Source organism: Pantherophis guttatus, chromosome 3 (assembly GCF_059756535.1).
Source record: "Pantherophis guttatus breed Tessera chromosome 3, ASM5975653v1, whole genome shotgun sequence".
Taxonomy (NCBI): Eukaryota; Metazoa; Chordata; class Lepidosauria; order Squamata; family Colubridae; genus Pantherophis; species Pantherophis guttatus.
In genome coordinates, this window is record NC_142065.1 from 163,330,007 (window position 1) to 163,353,301 (window position 23,295).

Sequence of the window (23,295 nt, forward strand, 5' to 3'; positions counted from 1 at the left end):
CATAAAATTTCTTGCAACTCCCCCGAGGTTTTTTATCCGTTGTCCCAGATCAAGGGATGAGTCCAAAAGAAAGATCATGGACACTGCCATCCAGCATTTGTTGAAAATCCACGCAGTGGAGGCAGTTCGAGAGGAACAGAAGGGACTATTATTCCAGATATTCGTGATTCATAAAGCTTCGGGGGGGGGGGGTTTGAGACCAATTCTCAATCTCAAGGGCCTAAACAAGTATCTGAGGTATCAGAGATTCAAGATGCATTCTCTACAATCGATATTGGAGAACGTCAGAGAGGGAGACTTCTTTTTAAAAAAAAAAAAGTTTTTTTTATTTTTTACACATACACACATACAATCTATTTTTTCTGAACAGAGTATTTGGCCAGTTCACAAATTTAAACAGTTTTTAGTCATTTCAACTAAATTACAATTTCTATACTTCCTTTTTGCCATAATATTTATTCACTCTATTTTTTTTAAACCCAATATTACCCTTCATCCTAATCTCTAATTTTAGCCAAGTTTCAATTTTTCTCTTCCATTCTATGTTGTACCCCTCAAATTTAAAATCTCACCTAATATGATTCCTAATATTTCCTAATATTCCTTTATTATAATTACTCATGTTTTCCATTGTCATCTATTTCAATATCCATCACCTTAATACAAATTAATTAATTATGTGGTGTTACAATCATTCATTTCTTATAAGAATAATAAACCCAATTGTTTTTAGCATATATTTCTTAAATAATACAATCCAACATCTTAATAAAAGTCAGTTAGTTATATAGCTATCTTTTCTCTTTATATAGTAATCATAAACCAAATAACTTTCCCCATATATTTCTTTGTGTAGATTCCAGGAATATTAATATTCCAATTATTACAGTTTCTATACAATCCAACTTCTTAAAAAGTCAGTTAATTATGTAGCCATCTTTTCTTTTTACATGATAATAATAAACCCCATATATTCCTCAAAACCACAACTTAATCATTTCTGCTTTCACCACAATATACCATTAAAAGTATTTTAATTATTACAATTTCCCTAATTAGATTTGAAAATAATCTAGCTGTTGTTCTCTAATCTATTAAATTTATTCATATTTCTAAAAACTTATCATTATCTAAATTCCAGAAATGCAGATAAAAATGTTCCAATTGTTATTCATTTATACATTCATATGATTTTCCATTATTTCTTACTTCAATTCATATTTCAATTCTAAATATATATAGCATATTCCTCTTTCATTTTATTCTTCTTTTCTCCCTTTCTGTTTTTATTTTTGCCATTTTCCTTTCCCCTTTTTTTCTTTTGTGCTTGAACTCTTGAACTCTCCTATTTTGCCCTATGTTTCCCATTATTTCCCATCTCTTTTCTCTCTTTCTTATTTTCCCACTGTTAATCCAGTGTAATCATTTTGTATTTCAAAGTCCTGGACTCTTCTATTTTGCCCTGTATTTCCTGCTGTTTTCCACCCTTTTTCTCTCTTTCTTGTCTTTCCACTGTTAATCCCAGTGTAATCATTTAAATTTTTTATATTTTTTCTATTCCACCCTTCTTTCCTTCTTTGTCTCTTTCCACCCTCTCTGTTTTTTCCATTGTTAATCCCAATGTAATCTCTAAAAGCCTCCTTTTTATTGTTACTATCCACATAATCATTTAGTTTTCCATAGTCAATCTCGTTGTCTTTTTCTTCTTTATTTTCAGTCTCTGTGTCTTGCTTCTCCATTGTTATTTCCTTGTCAGTTTAAGTATGCTCTATCACAATTTTTGGATCCTCAGGTTTCGGTTCTCCATGTAACATTATAATTATTTCTCTTATTTCTGTTTTCCATGACGAGCACATCATTTTCATCATTTCTCTAATTTCCTGTGCCATTTTATTCTTTCCAGGTTGGTATTATTCCAATTTAAAAGTTTCGTTGTATTCCTTTTTTTTTTTCAAAGTCAAGCCGCTTGCAGACAAAGAAATCCTCCTCAAAAATTCTCACAGCTGTTATCACTATTAAAGTTCAGAATTTTCCAATACAAAAGTTCCAAATTGCAATGTTCTTATTTCTCCTGAAGATGTCTCTTTACAATCCACAATTCCAATCAGCAATCTGACAAAGTATCCATTTTGTTTTAATCCACGTTAATAGTCTTACTAGTTTTTCTTTTCTTCTTTTTAACTTTGAAAATGCCAAATCAGTTTTATAGTCCAGTCCAAATTAAACAATACGTTTCCCCCCCATCTCTTTTTTTTAGTACAACACTTCTATTGCAGGGCTTAATTTCCAATTTCTCTTTTGTTTTTCTTCACATTCAAAAAAAAAAAAGGATCTACTTATTTTCTTTCCAATCCTTTAGCCAATTTTGGGGTTATTTCTGAATTTTTAAAGATCTCCAAATAATTTTATTCGAAAGTCAATTTTCTTTTTGAGTTTTTGTCCATTTAAGTTCCGCTTCAAACATCCTCTTTTCTTCCCCCCATGCCTGTTAGCCACTATTATTACGCTGGGGGTCTTTCAAGTTTAAAAATCTTTTTCTGTTATTTCGCCTATGAATTGGCTGTCACTCACTTCAAAATTCTGTTCCAGTCACCGTTCCTGCTCAATACTTAGTCTGGTTGCCCCAGCTTCTTGGTGGCTGCAATGGCCGCCGCCCCCGCTGCCGAGTCAGGGACAGTTTCCTCTGACCTTTAAGGAACTTGCCTGTTCCTCTTGGTCTTCCGAGGTGCCTCTCCTTCTTCCCTGTCACTACAGGACGGTTCCAGTCCAAAGACCTCTCGGCAGCGGCTTGTCAGTCCGGGTTTTTGTGGAGCTTGTCGGAGCCCGCTAATTCCCCGACTGTCTCGCCGTGATGCTTCCGGTCAAAATCAGAGAGGGAGACTTCTTGTCCTCCACTGACCTTACGGAAACGTACCTACATGTCCCGATTCTTCCACTTCACTGGCAGTACCTGAGATTTTTATTACGGCAGACATCTGCAGTACAGGGCGCTCCCGTTTGGACTAGCATCAGCGCCCAGAGTGTTCACCAAACTCTTGGCACCGCTGGGGGCTCATCTCAGGACAGACCAGTTTGGATACAATTTTATCTAGACGATATCCTGGTGCAATCTTCCTCACACAGGCGAGCGGAGGAAGACTTATGGTTCACGGTACAATGTCTGCAAAATCATGGCTTCTCCATCAATGTGGAGAAGAGCCATCTCAGGCCAGTTACCTGCCTATTACAACTGAGGGCGATAATCGATACCTTAGAATGTCAGGTTTTCCTGTCACCAGAATGCCTGGAGAGCATCAAGACTTTAACGAAGCTGCAGACCTCTGCAGTGGTTTCTGCTCCCCTTTCAGAGATCAGGCAGAAGCAATTCCCCTGCCAGGGTTTGGGTCCTGGCAGCAGTACTGAGATCCTTTCGCTGGTGGGCATCCAATCTCATGGAGAGGAGTTGTTTTTTCAAGAACCAGAAGTGTCTAATCATTACCACGGACACCAGCCTGGAGGGCTGGTGAGCCCATTTCCAGAACCTAGTGGCCCAGGGGAAATGGTCAAAGACGGATGTACGCCGAAGGATAAATTGGCTAGAGCTGAGGGTGGCCCGCTTGGCCCTAAGAGAATTCAATCAGCAGATTGCAGGCCATCATGTACTCCTCCTCACTGACGCCATCACCAAGGCGCACGTGAACCAACAGTGGGGCATGACTCCAAGTCACTTATGACGGAGGCGAAGCTGTTATGTTGCTGGACGGAGAATAATTTACTATCCATCAAGGCGGAGCACATTTTGGGCTCGAATAATGTGCAGGTTGGCTGAGCAGGGCCACCGTAGACCATTTGGAGTGGCGCCTGCGGCCAGAGTTGTTCAGGGAGATATAGGTTCAGATGGGCCAGCTGATACTGGACCTTTTCGCCTCCCCAGCAAACAGCCAACTGCCTCACTTCTTCTCCAGATTTCCAACACCGGGGTTGGAGGAAGTCAACGCCCTTCGTTGCTCATGGACCCGGGGACTCCTGTATGCATTCCCAACCCTCGCCTTGATCTCACGGATCATCAGATGGATATTGCACGAGAGGGCAGAAGTGATACTCATAGCATCTCACTGGCCCAGACGTCCATGGTTCACGGATCTGGTCAGCCTGTCGATTGCCATACCGTGGAGGATTCCTCCCAACAGAGTCTCCCTCAGCCAGGGTCCCATCTATCACCCGGATCCACAATGGCTACACTTGACCGCATGGTGCTTGAGCGGAGACTTCTGATGGAGAGGAACTCCTCCTCAAGTGTCATACAGACAATCCAGGCTGCCAGGCGACCGTCCACTACCTGGATTTATAAAGCTACCTGGAAGATATTTTGTGAGTGGTACACCAAACGTACCATTGAGCCCACAATGGTATCTGTGCCTCAATTGTTAGATTTCCTTCAGGACAGCCTAGATAGTGGGTTAGCTCCAAATACTCTTCGCAGACAGGTAGTGGCCTTAGCCTCAGTTCTGTCCTGTGGGGTTCGAAAGTCTATAGCCGAAATTCCTTAAGAGAGCCACCAATTTAAAACCGACGATGGTTCACCGATATCCCACCTGGGATCTCTCTAAGGTGCTGCAGGCTCTCATCAAGGCACCATTCGAGCCCATACAGACTAATCACCTCAGTTTCCTGACTTACAAGGTGGTCTTTTTGGTGGCCATAACATCGGCCAGAAGGATATCGGAGCTGGCTGCCCTCTCCGTGATGGAAGATTTATGCATCTTCCACACGGACAGGGTAGTATTGAGATTAGACCCAGTTTTTATGCCCAAAGTCAATTCTTGCAAGACTTCATCGAACGTAGGAGTTGATTTTACAGGATTTCTGTCCCAATCCCTCACACTCCAGAGAAAGGGAATGGCACACTCTAGATGTGAGGAGGGCCTTACACATATATATAAAATGGACAAAGGCATTTAGGAAGACTGAGGCACTTTTTATATAGTTTCAACCAGCTACAATGGGGCAGAAGGTTATGGCATCAACAGTAGGCCGTTAGCTTCGTGCGACCATTGCCAAGGCATATGACTTGCAGGCCCTGCCGAGACTGAGGGCGCTCACAGCACATTCTACCAGGAGTGCTGCTACTACGGGAGCCTGGGCGACACAGGCTTCGGTGGAGGAAATTTGTCATGCGGCAACCTGGTCTTCACCTTTGCCTTTCATCCGGCACTTCCGGCTGGACTCTTTCACATCAGCTGAGGCCGCCTTTGGCAGGAGGTTCCTTCAGCAAGCACTAGGAATGGCCAGTGAGCAGGACCAGACAGGTACCCTCCCGTGAGGACAGCCAGCTTTGATATGTCCCATGCCTGGAGTCTCGAGGCACCTTCCTGGAAAATGAGTGTTGGTCCTACCTGATTTCAGTTTCAGGAGGTGCTGAGAGACTCCAGCCCCACCCTAAGGAAGGTCTGGTCCAAGGTATCCTTGGGGTGTCGTTGCAGGTACTAAGTCCTGAGACATCGCTGTAACATCGTCAAAACTGGGGAACGTCAGCAGAGGGTGTGTCTTCAGTTTGAATTCAGTCTAAAGAGCTATGAGACAAGAGTCATCCCATGCTTGAAGTATCTCAGCACCTCCTGAAAATGGGTGTATCAGATAGGACCAACGCCACTTTTATTTTATTTAATTTATAATTTTATTCCCTTAAATTTAAATAATTTTATATCTACTCCTCATGCCAGTGCATTTCCAGAATTAGTTTCAAATATGAATGGAATGAATTCTACTCAGGAAAGCAATCCTAAAGTTTAAAGTTGGAAGGACAAACTGAAGGGCCTGGGGCACAATAACTTCAACTCAGCAAAAGCAAGACTGATTGGCTTTTTGTGTTTGAACCTTTTGGTGCTGGAAACTTTTCACTCTTGGTCTTGGGTGAGGTGGCACTGCCTCAAACAGGTCTAGAGCGCAATCTGGGGGTCTTCCTGCACTTATAGCTCCTGCTCCATAGCTAGGAGGTCTTTGCACACCTTTCGGTTGTGTAGCAGTAGTGCTTGTTCCTGGACAAGGAATCCCTGCTCACTGTTACTCATGTCTTTGTGATCTCCAATCTGAACTCTACACTCTACATGGGGCTGCCCTTTAAAAGCATTCTGAAGCTTGAACTGGTATACAATGCAACAGTATAGATCCGTGATGGCGAACCTATGGCATGTGTGCCACAGATGGCCTGCAGAGCCCACTCTGTGGGCATGCCAGCCGTCGCTCCAGCCCAGCTCCACTTCGCATGTGCGTCTCCCACTGGCCAGCTGGTCTTCGGGTCTCTTCAGCGCATGTGTGGAGGGCTGAGGTGCATTTGTGCGGGGCGCTCACATTGCATTTTGGGGGTGCACGCACGCCCCTGGTGCCCGGTTTTGGGCCTGGAAGGCCTCCTGCACCAACCTAGAAGCCAAAACGGGACATGAGAGCGCCATGCAAGGCTTCCCTGCATCCTGTTTTGGGCCCGGAAAGCCTTCTGCACTAACCTGGAAGCTAAAATGGGGCACGTGGGGGCAAAACGCATGTGCAGGGGGGTGGGGGCAAAACGCATGTGCGGGGAATGCACGCATATGTACGGGGAACACACACAGATGCACGGGGAATGCACACGCATGCACAGGGCGCATGCATGGGTGGTGCTCACATTGCATTTTGGGGGTTCAGGCACGCACGCGTGCATTCGCGCACACACTTTGGGCACTCAGCACCAAAAAGGTTTATCATTGGCATAGATAGTAAATGGTTCTAGTTATTTAACACATGTAACATCTCTATTCCACAAAAGTCATTGATTGCCAATATGCTTCAGAGTGCAATTCAAGGTTCAATTCAAGCCACATTATCCAGGATAGGCTTTCGTCCTCCTTCCCCTCTTTAATCCCATCATCATGTTCTTAAGTGCATCCATCCCTCTAATCATCATTGGAATTTTAATTTTTTTAAAAAAATCTGTCAAGGATAAAACAAAACAATTTACATCCCAAATTATGTTAAATACTGCATAGCTAAATTGCTATAAATTGTTGTTGTTGTTCTTCTTCTTCATTATTATTATTATTATTATTATTATTATTATTATTATTATTATTATTATTATTTATTTTGTATACCGCCCTTCTCCCGAAGAATTCAGGGCGGTGAACAGCCAGCAGATAAAATACAGAAAATACAAAAATTAAAACAATATTAAAAACCAATTAAATTAATTTGCCCACAGTTAAAACACCCCCATATTAAAACCCATAAATTAGCAATTTAAAATTAAAACAATTTAAAAATATGGTCAGGTCAGCCCAGCTTGATGAAACAAAAACGTCGTTAAGGCACGGCAGAAAGTGTGCAGATCCGGGATCCACCGTATCTCCGGGGGCAACTCGTTCCAGAGGGTCGGTGCCCCCACAGAGAAGGCTCTCCTTCATGGTTTTTTAATAGTTAAATTATCTGGTTTTTTTATAGTTAAATTATCTGGAGTAAGATTGCTGTTGTTTAAAATATTCCTGTAAGCATACAGATTTCTTTCAATAAATCCCTCAAGTCCCAAAGTCATTATTATATGAAATAATGACAAGGAAACCTCATTCACTTATGCAATTTAAAACAGTATTTAAAAGGTATGATCATTAATAGGCATACAAATAACACAGCATGACACACAGATAAACTAATTGTACGTTGGTTGAGACTTTTAATAGTGGAACACATCTGGAAGGTCTAAAGTTGAAAATAGCTAAACTCACACAGATGCAAGATTTTCTAGACTAGAAACAACCAGCTATGACATTATACTGTATCTACATACTGTATTACAGATGATCCTGACAACATATCACTGCTGAGATGAGGCAGCAGTGAAATGAAAGGAATTCCTCTACTGAGTTTGCATCTTGTAACAGAAGATATTCATAAATCTAGAATTTAAACTTTTAACATACGGTACATTTAAGTAACTTGTTTATAAATCTGTTTTAATTGTTAGATCCAAGGAAAGATTTGGCTGATTAACTGGTTGCACCTAATTACAATTAGATAAACTCTTCATGTTTCAGCTCTATCTTTTGTCTATGTAAAGCTGCATGTATGCCTTATAAATAAATAATTTTCTAAGAACAATGTCTAAAGGTTCATCTTGTTTATTTTTGCTCTAATCTGGATTTAATCTACTATAATTGACAATGCTAATGGAAGGGTTCCTTGAAAGCATAAAATGCTACTAACTATATATCTTTTTCCAATAGAAAATGCACTTTGCAGACCTAATTCACATTATTAACAACCACTTGTTGTTTTTAGAATAGAATATAATTTTTATTGGCCAAGTGTGATTGGACACACAAGGAATTTGTCTTGGTGTATATGCTCTCGGTGTACATAAAAGAAAAGGTACGCTAATCAAGAATCATAAGGTACAACACTTAATGATAGTCATAGGGAACAAATGTTATTCTCTGCCTTGCAAAAGCTACCCTATAACATGGTATGTGCCACTCAACACATCCTCCCCTGCTCGGGACCAGTCACTTGGTTCTGTTATACTTGCGCTGCACCTTGCAGACCACTCACCACTCTTCACCACCTGGCAACAACCACCTCCAGTACCACCATGCTCACACTGCACCTTAACTGCTTGCTGGCCTGCTTGCAAACAGCTTGGGACTTGCTTAATAACTCATAATCCTTATTTAACAATGGCAGTGGGGCATGCCAGGATTGCTGTCGCTAAGCAATGTGGTCATGATATGTTGTGCTTTACTATCACATTGCTTAGTGATGGAAATTCTGGTCCCAATTACTGTTGTTTACCAAAGACTATCTGTATTCAGAAGTAAACCTTCGTTGCAATCATATCAATTAAAAATGATATGACTGCATGAAATGTCCTCATTGATTCTGACTGAAATTCCATAACATTTGTTACAGAATAAGCACAAATGAACTCTTTAGAACTTTCTTTCAGTATACATTTATAGAAAACTGCTATTAGATTATTTTATTCTTCAGGATAGCTTATTGATGAACACTACTGTAGTCAGAAATTCAAGCCAAGCTTTCAAAGAGGAGAAAACCCCTACCCTTTTCAAACACAAAGTGACTTAAAAGGACAATTTCTTCTTAATTTCTCAGTAGCATAATGCAGAAGCAATAAAAAACGCTATACCTACAAACAGAAAGTTTTTGCAATTTTGGCACAGTCAGTCTTAAAAGCCTCAATTAAATTTTCCTTATTTACACTCAGTAGACTAGCTATAAATGTATGTTTTATTACAACAATGTATTAGTCTTTTGAAATAGGCAAACACAGGAATATTAGTATGCAACAATTTACAACAATATTTGAACACATTAATTCAGAAGATAAAATATATTAATTCTGTGTTCATGCTAAATTGTTGTCAGATATTGTTCCTTGATCACGCTGTTGATAGAAAGTTCATTTTATTCCAGAAAAAACAGCTCTACTAGTTATTCGAGAGACTACTAGAAAGAAAATGATCCAAAGGAGTACAGAAGAGCTTAATTATGTATCACAACATTGATAAATGTAAAATAATATATGTGCATCTTCAATTGGAGAGCCTCTGCTATATATTTAATCTAACACACTAAAGAGATATGCTCCCAGAGAATTATCATTTTTCAGAAACTGAAAACTGACTGTTCAGTTACCTAATTAATGAGAAAAATCTTGTGCAGTAGACATCAAAAGCCAAGATGAGACAAATAACCCAATCCTAAAGCATTCCCACCACTAAATCATGCGAATATTTTATCTAGGCACTCTTGTAGTACAATTTTCATTAAGCAGATTTATAATAATGCAAAATCAAAACCTTCCTATGTACCTTTTTATTATTCAGAACGAAGTATTCTTATATCCTAGCCTGAACAAAATCTCAGCCATCAAAAGTTTGTTACTGTTTCTCTCGACTCTTGTCTAATCATGATTTTTAGGTCCTGAATAATAGAATAACAGAATAACAGAGTTGGAAGGGACCTTGGAGGTCTTCTAGTCCAACCCCTTGCTCAGGCAGGAAACCCTATACCTGTGATGGTTAACTTTTTTGGTGCTGAGTCCCCAAAGTGTGTGTGTGAATGCACATGTGTGTGCCCAACCCCCAAAATGCAATGCAAGTGTCCCCCGTGCATGCGTTTCCTGTGAATGTGCATGCATTCCCTGCGTATGCGCTCTGCCCCCCTGCACATGCGCCCCGCCCGTTTTGGCTTCCAGGTTGGTGCAGGAGGCTTTCCAGACCCAAAACAGGGCGCAGGGGGCCTCGCACAGCGCCCCCATCTCCCGTTTTGGCTTCTAGTTGGTGCAGGCTTTCCAGGCCCAAAATGGGGCACAGAGGGGTGCCCCCAAAATGCAATGTGAACACCCCAGTGCATGCGCCCACCCCCCCACAAAAAACGCCTTGCTCCCACATACATGCATGGCAGAGACCCAAAGACAAGCTGGCCGGCGGGAGGCATGCGCCCTTGCGCGGTGGAGCTGGGCTGGGACAATGGCTGGCGTGCCGGCAGAGAGGGCTCTGTGTGCCACCTGTGGCACATGTGCCATAGGTTCACCATCATGGTCCTATACCATTTCAGACAAATGGCTGTCCACTCTCTTTTTAAAAGCTTCCAGTGTTGGGGCATTCACTACTTCTGGAAGCAAGTTGTTCCACTGATTAACTGTTCTAACTGTCAGGAAATTTCTCCTTAGTTCTAGGTTGCTTCTCTCCTTGATTAGTTTCCATCCATTGCTTCTTGTCCTGCCTTCAGGTGCTTTGGAGAATAGCTTGACTCCCTCTTCTTTGTGGCAACCCGAGATATCTAGGGGTTGCCACATCATGTCACCCTTAGTCCTTTTTTTCATTAAACTAGACACACCCAATTCCAGCAACTGTTCATTATATATTTTAGCCTCCAGTCCCCTAATCATCTTTGTTGCTCTTCTCTGCACTCTTTCTACAGTCTCAACATCTTTTTTACACCATGGTGACATAAATTGGATGCAGTACTCCAAGTCTTACCAAAGTCTTACCTAGGCATTATGAAGTGGTATTAACACTTTATGTGATCTTGATTCTATTCCTCTGTTAATACAGCCTAAAACTGTGTTGGCGTCTTTAGCAGTTGCAGCATACTCTGGCTCATATTTAACTGATTGTTCACTAGGACTCCAAGATCTCTCTCACAATTACTACTATTGAGCCAGGTACCAACTATACTATACCTGTGCATTTGGTTTTTCTTGTCTAAATGTAGAACCTTACTTTTTTCACCATTGAATTTCATTTTGTTAGATAACACCCAATATCCAAGTTTCTCAAGATCCTTCTGTATCTTAAGTCTATCTTCTGGAGTGTTGGCTATTCCTACCAGCTTGGTATTGTCTGCAAATTTGATGAGTTCCCCATCTATCCCCTCACCCAAATCATTGACGATGTCGAAGAGTACGGGGCCTAAAACAGAGCCTTGGACTACCCCACTGCATACTTCCCTCTATGTAAATGCAGTTCCATTGAGGACTATATGTTGAGTGCAGTTGGTCAGCCAGTTACGAATCCTGATGGTGATGCTGTCTAACCCACATTTTTCTATCTTATTAAATAGTAGGTTATGGTCTACTTTATCAAATGCCTTACTGAAGTCCAAGTAAATTATATCCACAGCATTCCTCTGGTAATTTTTCAAAGAATCACTTTGTCAAAGAATGCAGTAAGATTTGTCTGGCATGATCTGTTTTGACAAACCCATGTTGGCTTTTGGTTAAGACTTTGTTTGCCTCCAGGTGTTAGCTGATTCGTTGCTTGATTAACTTTTCCAGAATCTTCCCAGGTATTGAAATCAGGCTGATAGCTCGGTAGTTTTCCGGACCTTTTTTTTTCCTCCTTTTTTTGAAAATGGGAACTACATCAACTCTTTTCCAGTCTCCTGGTAGTTCCCTGGTGCTCCAGGATCTTTGAAAAATATAGTTCAATGGTTCTGAGATCACATGTGCTGGTTCCTTCAGAATCATAGGATGTAATCCATCTGGTCCTGACGATTTAAACTCATCTAGGGTGGACAGGTGCTCGCTTACCATTTTCTTGCCTATTTTAACTTGTTTTCCTAATCTGTTTTTTATGGTACTGTTTTTGATAGGTTCCTGAATGACTATTCCAGAAATTAAAGATATCGAAGACCTCCCCTCCATAAACAGGAAATGACTAATTAGCAATGCCTCCTTTCAACAAAATCCAGCAGTCTTTCCTGAGAAAGATAAACTTTGAACTGTTTAATTATTTTTCACTTCTTCCAATATTTCATACTGCATGTTTGTTGAGATAAACAGGAAGTGATCGTATCCACAATATAATTTCCCATCTCACCTCATATTACTACTGTTTTAATTAATGCTATGAAATATCATCTTCAGTATCTTGAATGAAACATTGAGTTACCTTCAAGCAATTTCACCAGTTATATGACACACTGAAATGTTTTATAAAAAGAAAAAAATACAATAAACAATATCATATCAAAGGAGTAGGGTTTTTTTTAGTATGTGACTATAGCAACTCTTTTTCGTACCATTAAAATCCATTTATTCAACTAATTGTTTTTAACTCACAAAGATTCTATTTCCATACATTATCTAAAACATAATCTTAAATTTCTTTTTATACCTTTCTTCCAGTTGGTTTCTCCACCATGGTGCTATCGCTGACAGAATTCTGAACTTGAACTGTCTTTGTTGACCCAAACCTGGGCATTTTATAGTTGTTCACTAAATTTATCTTGCATCAATATGCTCATTATGTATCTGCCAAGTAAAAAAAAAAGAAAAAGAAACAGAAATAACCACCTGGATATATGAAATTATTCAGCTACACAGATACGAAATATACTTCAGTCTTTATAGAATTGTTTACATGTAGTTGCATAAATTGTATCAAGGCTCTTAAAAACATAAATATACTAGATATATGGTTCTGTTATCTTTATTCATCTGATAGACATAGTGAAATGAAAAATAAATAGTGGAAGCTATTAGTGCTATTCTCTCTGGCAACCAGACTATCGGCTTAGACTCAGTCCATATAGTTTTCAGTTGCTTAATAAAAAACATTGGTGTTAAAGTAGCATCAGAAATTATACACACATGCACCACTTATTATGGAGTCTAAATCGTATGATGAACAGTTGAAGGAATGTCTAGCCTATTGAAGAGAAGGATTACAGGGGTACATAACTGTCTTCCAGTACTTGAGGGCAGTGGTGGGTTGCTACCGGTTCGCCCTGGATCGGGCAAACCGTAGCAGCAGCGATGGGAGGCTCCGTCCACCCACCCAGACACTTCTGTACAAGTGCAGAAGCAGCATGCACGCCCACGAGCAAACTGGTAGCAACAGGTTTTGAAACCCACCCCTGCTTGAGGGGCTGTCACAGAGAAGTGGGGATTGATATTCTCCAAAGCACAAAAAGGCAGGACAAGAAATAATGATGGAAGCTTGTTAGAGAGAAATCTAACCTAGAAGTAAAGAGAAATTTTCTGACAGTGAGAACAATCAATGGGATATCTTGCCTTCTAGAGTTGCGAGTGCTCCATCATTGGAGGTTTTCAAAAATAAACTGGACAACTATTTGATCAGAATGGTATAAGGTCTCCTGCCTTGAGCAGGGGTTTGAAGAACTCTGGATCCCTTCCAGCCTTATGATTCTATGTTCTATATATTTTATATTTGTAACTATATTGGAGAAATTTTAAGTTTTTCTTTCTTTAATTCTATTAGGTTTTCTTTATTCCTTTGCATCTTCCCTTCCCCTTTTTCCTTTTTAATAATTTTTGTTTGCTTTTTTATATTTTACTTTTTGTAGAAGTTTAATAAAGTATATTAGAACAATATACTCTGCTTAAATATAAGTACATATTAAATAAAATACCAAATTTTATTTAAAGGGAGTTAAAATACTACATACATTTGGGAACACAGTGTATACATAGAAAAGGCTGACCTAAAGGATTCATAGACTGATACAAAATTTTAAATTAATATTTTGTATGGCTAAAGATTGAATTATATGTTAATATTTATTCTTGTATAAACAATGATCAAATTGATATGCAATTTGATATAGATTTTTATTTTCAAAAGCCAGGGAAGGTTAGGCTATAGTACATATAAAAACTTAAAAAATCTTAGTACACAACTCCATGTTGTGATGCCAATAAAATCCCCCCCTCCATTTGTTGCTCTTTGGCATGGTAATGCTGATAATAATACCAATGACAATATCATTGTCAAGACCAGGAGCAATTTACAAATTGCTTTATAGCAGTCTTTGAGTTACAACCTTAATTGGGACCAGAATTTACATTGCTCAGTGAATATTTAATTAAATGAAATATCATATGACTGTGCTGCTCAGCAACCGCTGTCTCATCATTCCTGGTTGCAGTTATTAGGAAAGGACCTTTCTTGAAAACTCCCTTTGCTTCAACTTCCCCCATCCGCCAATCCCTTGCATCTCTGTCCTTTGGTTGCCCCATATAGCATGGCAAAATGAAGAGGCTACTGCATTTCTCTGCTGATACCCTCTGCCACCATTGCCCAAGCTGACTTCAAAATCTTCTTCACCTTGACTTTTTAATGGGTTTGCCATTTATTTCCCAGCCTCAAGCCTACAATGCAGGGGCACTGTATGCCTTTGTAGGGTGCTCTGGTAGGGATGTCCACTTCACCAGTGTCAGCCCAACTCAGTCTTGCCTGGAAGTCTCTGCATGCTCCGTGTATTCCTGCCCATGGTTCAAGAAGCAGAATCCACACATCAATATCACCCATAAACCATATATCAGACATTGTTTCCATCAAAAAGAATAGATAGAGCAGATTCTTATACAGGCTGTAACCAGCTGTCACCAGTCAGGTTTATTTCTTTGCTTGGAGAGAAGCCTAATAGACTTTCTCTATTCTGCTTCCCTCTCTACTCATTGCATGCTTGGGCTCGGAAGCTTATAGTCCTTCTCCTCTGACTCTTCCAGCTGCTCACATGTTGCTTATGTTTGATCAGCCACATGTGATTCCTTCTGAGGCTTACATACCAGAGATTCAGCCGGAGCTTCTTTTTTAGGCTCAAATTCAGAATCTGAGCCTGGGCCTTGACAGCTGCACCACTAACTTTCACATTAAGTGTTTGAAGTAGGAGCAGCCAAGTCTCAGAAATTCATGGTTGAGCTGGTGTTTGGGCTGCACCAGCATTGGTAGCAGCAGTTGAATGGTCTCCCATTTCTCTAATCAATGGTTAAAAATTCCTTCTCGCCACTACACTCACTAAATGGTAAGAAGCCCGTCTGGACTTGGAGGTAAATGCTGCTTTGCCAAAGGTACTACTTGACCAAGGGATTCACATGTGGCAAATTGATTGTAGGGGGACGTGGTGGAGACACTGCATACATAGTTGACAGAGCCCCCATACCATAGAGCTTGAGGCTAGCCAGCATCAGTGAGGCCAGTGGAGGGAGGCAGGCAAAGAAGTTGACAAAGCTCAGTTGGAGTGATGGGGCAGGGGGCATAAATGCTGGCTGGTCACCACATCAGTGGTGGGTTTCTACTGGTTCGCCCTGGTTCAGGCAAACCAGTAGTGGTGGAGGTGGGAGGCTCCGCCCACCCACCCGGACGTCATTACAGACACTCTGCGCATGCGCACAAGCACCGCGCGCAAGCGCACTCCTGGTTCCAAACTGGTACGAAGGTAAGTGGAATCCACTACTGCTCAATTTTTGATCATTTGACCACAAGGATGCTAAGATAATCATGTGCAAAGACTGGTCATAACTAATTTTTTCCAGTGCTATCCTAACTTTGAACACTTGCTGAATAAATTTATATAAACCATGGACTACTTGCATATTTTACAGTGGATTTCTGCTTACAATATGGTCAATCATATCTAATTCAGTATCATCAATCTCTCCAAAGCATTTTTGCTCACTATTTCATATTTTTATTCATTTTTCACCAACTGAATTAAGGATGATCTGCAGCAGGGGTCTCCAACCATGGCAACTTTAAGACTTGTGGACTTTAACTCCCAGAATTCTCCAGGCAGCAAAGTCAAGGTTGGAGACCCCGATCTATGGCATCTTAATAAACTCTAAATTAAAATGGAAGACAACTTATGTCAATCATTAGAATTCTAAAAATAAATACTATTGATAAAATATTTTCAAATTTAGAATGCCCTTTTTTGATTCCATTACTCAACAGAGGACTGAACATTTATTTTCAAAAAGAATCTATGAGTTTTATTTATATATTTGACAGTATTTTGGCTTTTCTGGATGACACTTCAAAAGTAATAGGTAATTCCACAGTTCTAGATAAACATTATGGTTACTCTGGAAGAAAAAAGAAAATAGTGATTTTACGTATTGAACAAATAGAATAAAGTAGTTCTCCACTTTGGAAATCAAAAGAAGCTAACATCTTGCTGCCACCTACAGGAGAAAAGGAAGCTAATAACTGATTTTGGATTAAAATTTGATTTCCAAATTGTAGAGAAAAAACAATATTCAAATTTATGTTGAAGACTGAATTTTTTCCATACTGAGCATTTTATAAAATCATTTTTGCTACATTGAAAATAGTGCTCAAGTGAGGCTCTATATGCAAGTCAAAGAATAAAGCCTATTTGATGGACTTCCCTTATTGCTTTGGGTAACATTAATTGCTCTATTTTGAGTTACTATTTAAAATGGACATTGTTGTGATTAGTGTATGACTTTATGAAATTTGTCTTAAAGTAGCAGCAAGCATTTGTACAGATCAAGTGCCCTGATGATATAAGATCTATATCATATAAGATATAAGCAATAGATGGTAATAGAGCAATAAAGTTCTCATGTTAAATTTATATTTTTCTAAATGCATATAACACAGCAATATTGTCTGATATTTATTAAATATACATGAAGAATATTTACTTCTTTTATAGAAGTTAAATTGTGAGTACAGGTAGTCCTTGACTTACAACAATTCATTTAATGACCATTCGAAGTTACTACAGCACTGAATAAAGTAACATGACTATTTTTCACAGCATCCCCATGATCATGTGATCAAAATTAAGACGCTTGGCAACTGACTCACATTTATGACAGTTGCAGTGTCCTGGAATCATGTGATCCCCTTTTGCGATCTTTCGACAAACAAAGTCAATGGGGAAACCAGATTCACTTAACAACTCTATTACTAATTTAAGAACTGCAGTGAACAAATGTGGCGAGAAAACTCATAAAATGGACAAAATTCACTGAACAAATTTTTCACTTAGCAACATAAATGTTGGGCTCAATTGTGGTTGAAAGTCAAGGAGTACCTGTATTTAAATTATCTATTGATCACAATAAAATAAGATCACTTTGAGTGGCAAATCTAAGATACTATTACCTGCATTATGATTTACTATCTGCTAACATAATTCTCTGTTTGGATATCTGCAAAATTAGCACAGCTAACGAAGTTGCACATTTTAAAAACACATCCTCATCTAGAGGAACACACAATCATGCATTCATGGAATTTATTCAAGTTTAGAAACTGAATGAGTGCATGACAATGATACATTCAATACATTTTGAATGCAGTATTGGAAACCAACTGTATTTTGTACATGTTAACATCTTGATATTAATACATTGCCAAAGGACATAAATGTCAGACTGCCAATGGGCCCAAATATATCTGTGAATCAAGTGATACAACCAGTTAACTTTCATTATTGTATTCTCTGCGCCTTTGACTTTAGTTATACTGGCCACATGACTACAGAAAGGTCTTCAGACAACATTGGCTCCCTCAGCTAAGAAATGGAGATGAGCATCTAAAGGCATCATCATAGGTCTAATCCACAAAGCAGCCAAAGCTTCATGAAGCAGCTCTTTTTCTTTGCCAGCTGTAATATTCAGGTTAAGATTCTATTCTTCAAAGTTTACACTGCTGTTCACTTCAACCATCCCTTTCATTCAAATCAACATAATTTGACTTGTCCCCTTTATTAAAAGATGACAAAATTCCATGATTACCTGCACAATAATAAAGCCATATGGGGTTCTTTTTTATTATTCCCTTGTCTTGCAGCAAGTTCATAATAATTGGTTCTTTTGATTAGGGAAAATGCAAATTCAAGGACAATCAGAGTAATTTAAGATTCATTTTCTTTTCCTTAAAATAAAGCAAATGGCTGTAATCCATCTAGTTGCAAATCAAAACTCTATACAAAACAAATTCTGTCCTGTCTTTCCACAATAAAGGTTCATTACAAATGGCATTGCCATGGGAACTACACCCAACAAAAGAAAATTTAGATGGACCATTAGAAATAAGTTCATCTGCTACGCTTTTGATATATTAATCCAGTTGCATTTTTATTTTCTAATATGCATGCCTACATGTTCTGTTAATTATAAATAAAAATCTGTAACTTTTGAATTAAACAGATTGAGCAAATTATTCCCCACTTTAGAGAGAGCTGTTCCTCATTTAATGACATATAACATACAAACTGGTTGATAACTCTATAAAATCTCTTATCCTAGAATCTGTCCATCAAAAAGCGAACACAATTTGCTATTTCTAACCAGAGCCTTCTACATAAGCAAATCATTTACCCATTAGGATTTGAAAACCTCCCCTACCCATCTCCAGTGTCATCACTATCAAAAATTCCACTATTCAATCTGTGAAACTGAATAAGGCACCTAAAGATTTTCTACTCTTGAAGCTTTTTAGGACAGATATTGATTGGTGAGCCCCGTTGTTAGCTGAGCTGCTCTCCCATATAAATAATACCGGTTGCATCCTGCCTGGGTTCTCCATATATAAAAAAAGAGGCAAGGGTGATCCAAAATATTATAGACCTATAGTCTTCTTAGAATCATGGTTAAGATGAGTGCAAAATACTTTTTGAGTAAAACAGTAGACTTAATGATGGAAAAAAGAAATCTCCTTACTGGAAGAACAAACTGCAATTTAGATCAGAGCGCTCCATAATAGACAAATGTTTTGTTTTATACCTTCTCATAACGAAATGAGTAATTAAAAACAAGAAACTCTGTCAGACCTGGAAGCCATCTTTTTACCTTTGTGCCTTCAGGCTTCAGGCCTGCCATAAATTCTACTGTGGGAAATTGGGAGGGGGGATTGTATAGAATGAAGAAGATATGTAGGAAAAATAAAATTATAGAAAGTCAAGGCCATTGTGCCCTGCAGCTGTGTTGAGAAGGATGAGGAGCTATCTTCTGTTCCGGACGGTACCTGATTGGATGTGTGGTGGACATGTGGGTGAGGGGCAAGGTGTTGAACTTAATTTTGGGTGTGGAAAACCCAGAAGCTCTCAGATTCAGGTTTTCCCAGCTGTGCCAATATGACATCTCTAATAAAAGTTAGTGTTGAGGAACTTCAAGCTTCGGAGTTTGATTTCATTGGGGGTGTTACTTGGAACCCTGACAAACTGTTTACTGCCTTCAAAGATCTCAAATGTGGTTTTTAATTCCATAATAGAAACATTATTGGGAAGAAATTAGCCACATTAAACATGGAACCCAAACGCATACTCCTGATTAAGGCTCTCTATTCAAAACCTAATTGAAAGTGTATAGTGGTGTAAAACCCTACCCATCAAAAAGACTTATTTGTCAACTGTAGTTCTCTTTGATCTGTAGATAACAGCCCTCAACTCCAGCCAACTCCTGCTCAAACTGGAGCAAGGAAAACCCCGCAGGAATCAGAGAACAAAGGACGAAACGTCAAACACGCTGCAGAAGTCCCACTCCTGCCCATTTAAGCAGAGGGAACTCTGGCCAACAGATCTCCTCCAGTGTCCCCAAGGAAAAGCAGTGGCAACAACCCAATGGTAAGTGGAGCCACCCGCCCCTTTGCCCTCAAAATTGCATTAGCAGTCCCAGAGATGGGGAAGTAGAAGCCGTCATAGACACTGGTTGCACGCAATGCCTAATCAGTCTCCCCATAGTTGAACAGTTGGGCATACGCACAAGGCCCTTGGTGCACCCCATCAGCTTTGAGCAAGTCGAGAGAATGCTAATTGGAGGGGCCCTTGCCACGTTGGTCACTGAGCTCGTCAGACTAGATATGGGGCGCCATCAGGAACTCCTCCAGTTCATGGTCGCCCCAAAGATGACCGACTCAGTCATATTGGGACTCGCATGGGTCAATAAGTGGGGCCCCACCATCTCCTGGGATGGCAGCTACAGGAAACAAGTCATTGGCATTGGGCCATTGCCACCTGTAAGGCAGGACTATACCCAGAATTCACCACCCCAAAGGAGACTATTGCGCTGGAACCTGCAGCCCAGACCGAGATGCCCTACCTGGCAGCCAGCAAGTGCCCACGGAGTATCAAGACTTATGGGTTTTTTTTAGTGAAGAGGACTGCAATTTCCTCCCCCTTCACCACTCGACCAACCTGTGTGATAGTTTGTGCCAGAGGCTAAATTACCAAGTCAAAAATGTACTCCATGACTCCAAAAGAGATTGAGGAATTGAGGAAATACATAGATGCCAATCTGGAGTGAGGTTTCATCCAGCTCGCGAAATCCAAAGTGGCGGCCCTGGTGCTCTTCAAAGAGAAAAAGGATGGGGGGGGGTGAAGCTCTGCATTGATTTTCGTGAAATCAATGCCATGTGCGTGGAAAACACCTCCCCTCTCCCTCTCATGAAAGACATGCTTAACAATTTGTCGAAGGGCAAGTTATTTACCAAACTGAAGTTAAGGGAAGCCTAATACCGCATAAGGATCAGAGAGGGGGATGAGTGAAGACTGCTTTCAACTGCCCGCTTGACAATTTCCAATTTAAAGTAATGCCATTTGGACTGGCGCCCCCATGGTGTTCATGCAATTCATTAACCAACTGCTACATGAGCATCTGTATAAGGGGGTCCTCATTTACTTAGATGACATTTTCATAGTCAGTGAAACCCTGGAGGAGCACGTGAAACTTATCCGGCAAGTGCTGAAAAAAATCCTTGCCACCAATTTTTACGCGACGCTGTCAAAGTGCGAGTTTCACAAAACCTCCCTAGACTACTTGGGCTACTGAATTTCCAGCGGAGACGTAGAGATGGACCCAGGAAAAGTGAAAGCAGTTCTTGATTGGCAACCTCCATGCACCCACAGGGAACTTCAGAGCTTCCTGGGGTTCGCTAACTTCTATAGGCAATTCATCCCAGCTTTTGCGGTTACCCCTAACCGAACTTTTGAAAACAGGGTCCCTGCTGATGAAGCAAAAGCCGACACAACCAATTGCTTGGACAATGGATTGCCAAAAGTCTTTGAGAACCTAAAGAGACTGTTTTCCCAGCACCCAGATCCAGAGCAGCAATTCATCATACAAGGCAACGTCAGCGATGTGGCGGTGGCTGCAGTACTTCTACAAAGGAACAACAGAGGACAATTACTGCCCTGCACCTACGTGTTCAAAAGCTCAATGACGCAGAGAGACCAGGTGTTGGTCCTACCTGACACACCCCTTTTCTGGAGGGGAGGAGAGACTCCAGGCATGGGATTTACTCTGTCTTCTAGCTATACAGGCTGGGTTGTAACTTGAAGAGACGTCCCCTCTGCTGCCTCTCCCAGTTTCCACGAAATCCTCACAATATTCCAGGATGCAGCACCTGCAACAACACTCCAAGGCTCCCCTGACCATATCCCTCTTAGGGTGGGGCTGGAGTCTCTCCTCGCCTTCAGAAAAGGGGTGTGTCAGGTAGGACCAACACCCGTTTTCCTGATAGGGGACTCGAGACTCCAGGCATGGGACTTACCAAAGCAGGTCATCCTCACGGGTGGGTACCTGTCTGTTCCTGGTTGTTGGGCGTCTCTAGAATCCGCTGTAGGACTTTCCTGCCAAATGTGGCCTCCGCCGAGGCGCAGGAGTCCAGCAGGTAATGGCATATAAATGGCGACGGAGTCATCCAGGTCTCCACCCGGCAGATCCACCGAAGCCCATCTCACCCAGGCTGCTGTGGTCGCCGCATGTCTGGTGGAGTGGGAAGTAATTGCCCTAGGTTTCGGCAAGGATTGTATATCATAAGCTCTGGCAATCGTCGCCCGGAGCAACCTGTGGAAGCCGAAAGCTTCTGCCCCATCGTGGCTGGAAAATAGGACACAAAAAATGCCTTCGTTTTCCGGAAGGCCTGCGTTCTCTTTATATAGATGCGCAAGGCCCTGCGCACATCCAGAGTTTGCAATATGCGTTCTCTCGAGTGAGATGGATTGGGGCAGAAATCCGGCAAAACCAACTCCTGTGCCCGATGAAACCAGGAGTTGATTTTGGGTAGAAAGGCAGGGTCCAGCCGCAAGTCAATTCGATCCGTGTGAAAAACACATAATTCCTCCCTCACTGAGAGTGCGGGCAGCTCCGATATTCTCCTGGCCGATGTTATGGCCACGAGAAAAACCACCTTATATGTTAAAAAAGTCAGGTGGACAGTCCTAAGTGGTTCAAAAGGAGCTCTATTGAATGCCTGCAATACTTTAGAGAGATCCCAAGTAGGATACCGATGAACCACCACAGGTCTTAAATTGGTGACCACTCTTAGAAACCTCCGTACCTCTGAGTGCTGCGCTATCAAGTCACTCACTCCGCAGGACAAAACTGAAGCCAGAGCCGCTACCTGCCTATGTAGTCGACGGGGCCAACCCCTTCTCCAGACTGGTTTGAAGAAAGTCTAACAATTGTGGAACAGAGACCCTGGTGGCCTCAATGTTCCATCTGGTGCACAACACACAAAAGGCCCACCAAGTGGCATCATAAATTCATGTTGTGGGCGGTCACCTGGCAGCCTGTATCGTCCGAATAATGCCAGAGAAGTTCCGCTTTTTCAGAAGTCTCCTCTCAACTGCCACGCAGTCAAATGAAACCATTGTGGATCCGGATGATAGATGGGACCCTGGTTGAGGGAGATCCTGTTGGGCAGAATCCTCCACGGTGTGGCAATCGACAGGCTGACCAGATCAGCGAATCACGGACATCTGGGCCAATGTGGGGCTATGAGAATCACTTCTGCCTTATCTCTTAAAATTTGAGTGATCACCCGTGGTATCAGCACCATAGGCGGAAATGCGTAAAGAAGACCCTGGGGCCAAGGACAACGAAAGGTGTTGACTCCCTCCGCCCCGTGCTGGGAATCTGGAGAAGAAGCAAGGCAGTTGACTGTTCACCAGTGATGCGAAAAGATCTATGATCGGCTGACCGAATCGAACTGCAATCTCGAACAATTCCGGCAGCAGGCACCACTCCAAATGGTCGATGGTGGC

The 23,295-nt window shown here is 41.0% G+C and overlaps 1 protein-coding gene and 1 long non-coding RNA gene across 14 annotated transcripts in view; one reads left to right on the top strand and one right to left on the bottom strand.

The window, feature by feature from the left end:
- Positions 1-23,295, top strand: part of LOC117672649 (uncharacterized) — an 85,846-nt gene that overhangs the window by 39,870 nt on the left and 22,681 nt on the right. Inside the window, exon 3 of the long non-coding RNA XR_009620190.2 lies at positions 19,685-19,875. This is a non-coding gene — a long non-coding RNA (uncharacterized LOC117672649). The remainder of the gene's footprint in view (positions 1-19,684; positions 19,876-23,295) is intronic.
- ANKRD12 (ankyrin repeat domain 12) overlaps positions 1-23,295 on the bottom strand; it is a 91,886-nt gene that overhangs the window by 36,557 nt on the left and 32,034 nt on the right. For 8 of the 13 annotated variants that reach the window (XM_087891326.1, XM_060682036.2, XM_034429468.3 and 5 more), the window contains exon 2: positions 12,648-12,784. The exons of 4 other annotated variants lie outside the window; for them this stretch is intronic. In XM_087891326.1, the coding sequence (XP_087747452.1) occupies positions 12,648-12,734 (87 nt within the window). In that variant the 5' untranslated portion in view covers positions 12,735-12,784. Of the gene's footprint in view, positions 1-12,647; positions 12,785-14,600; positions 14,759-23,295 lie in introns of those variants that run through there. One more of the 13 variants, XM_087891328.1, reaches the window with a different exon arrangement.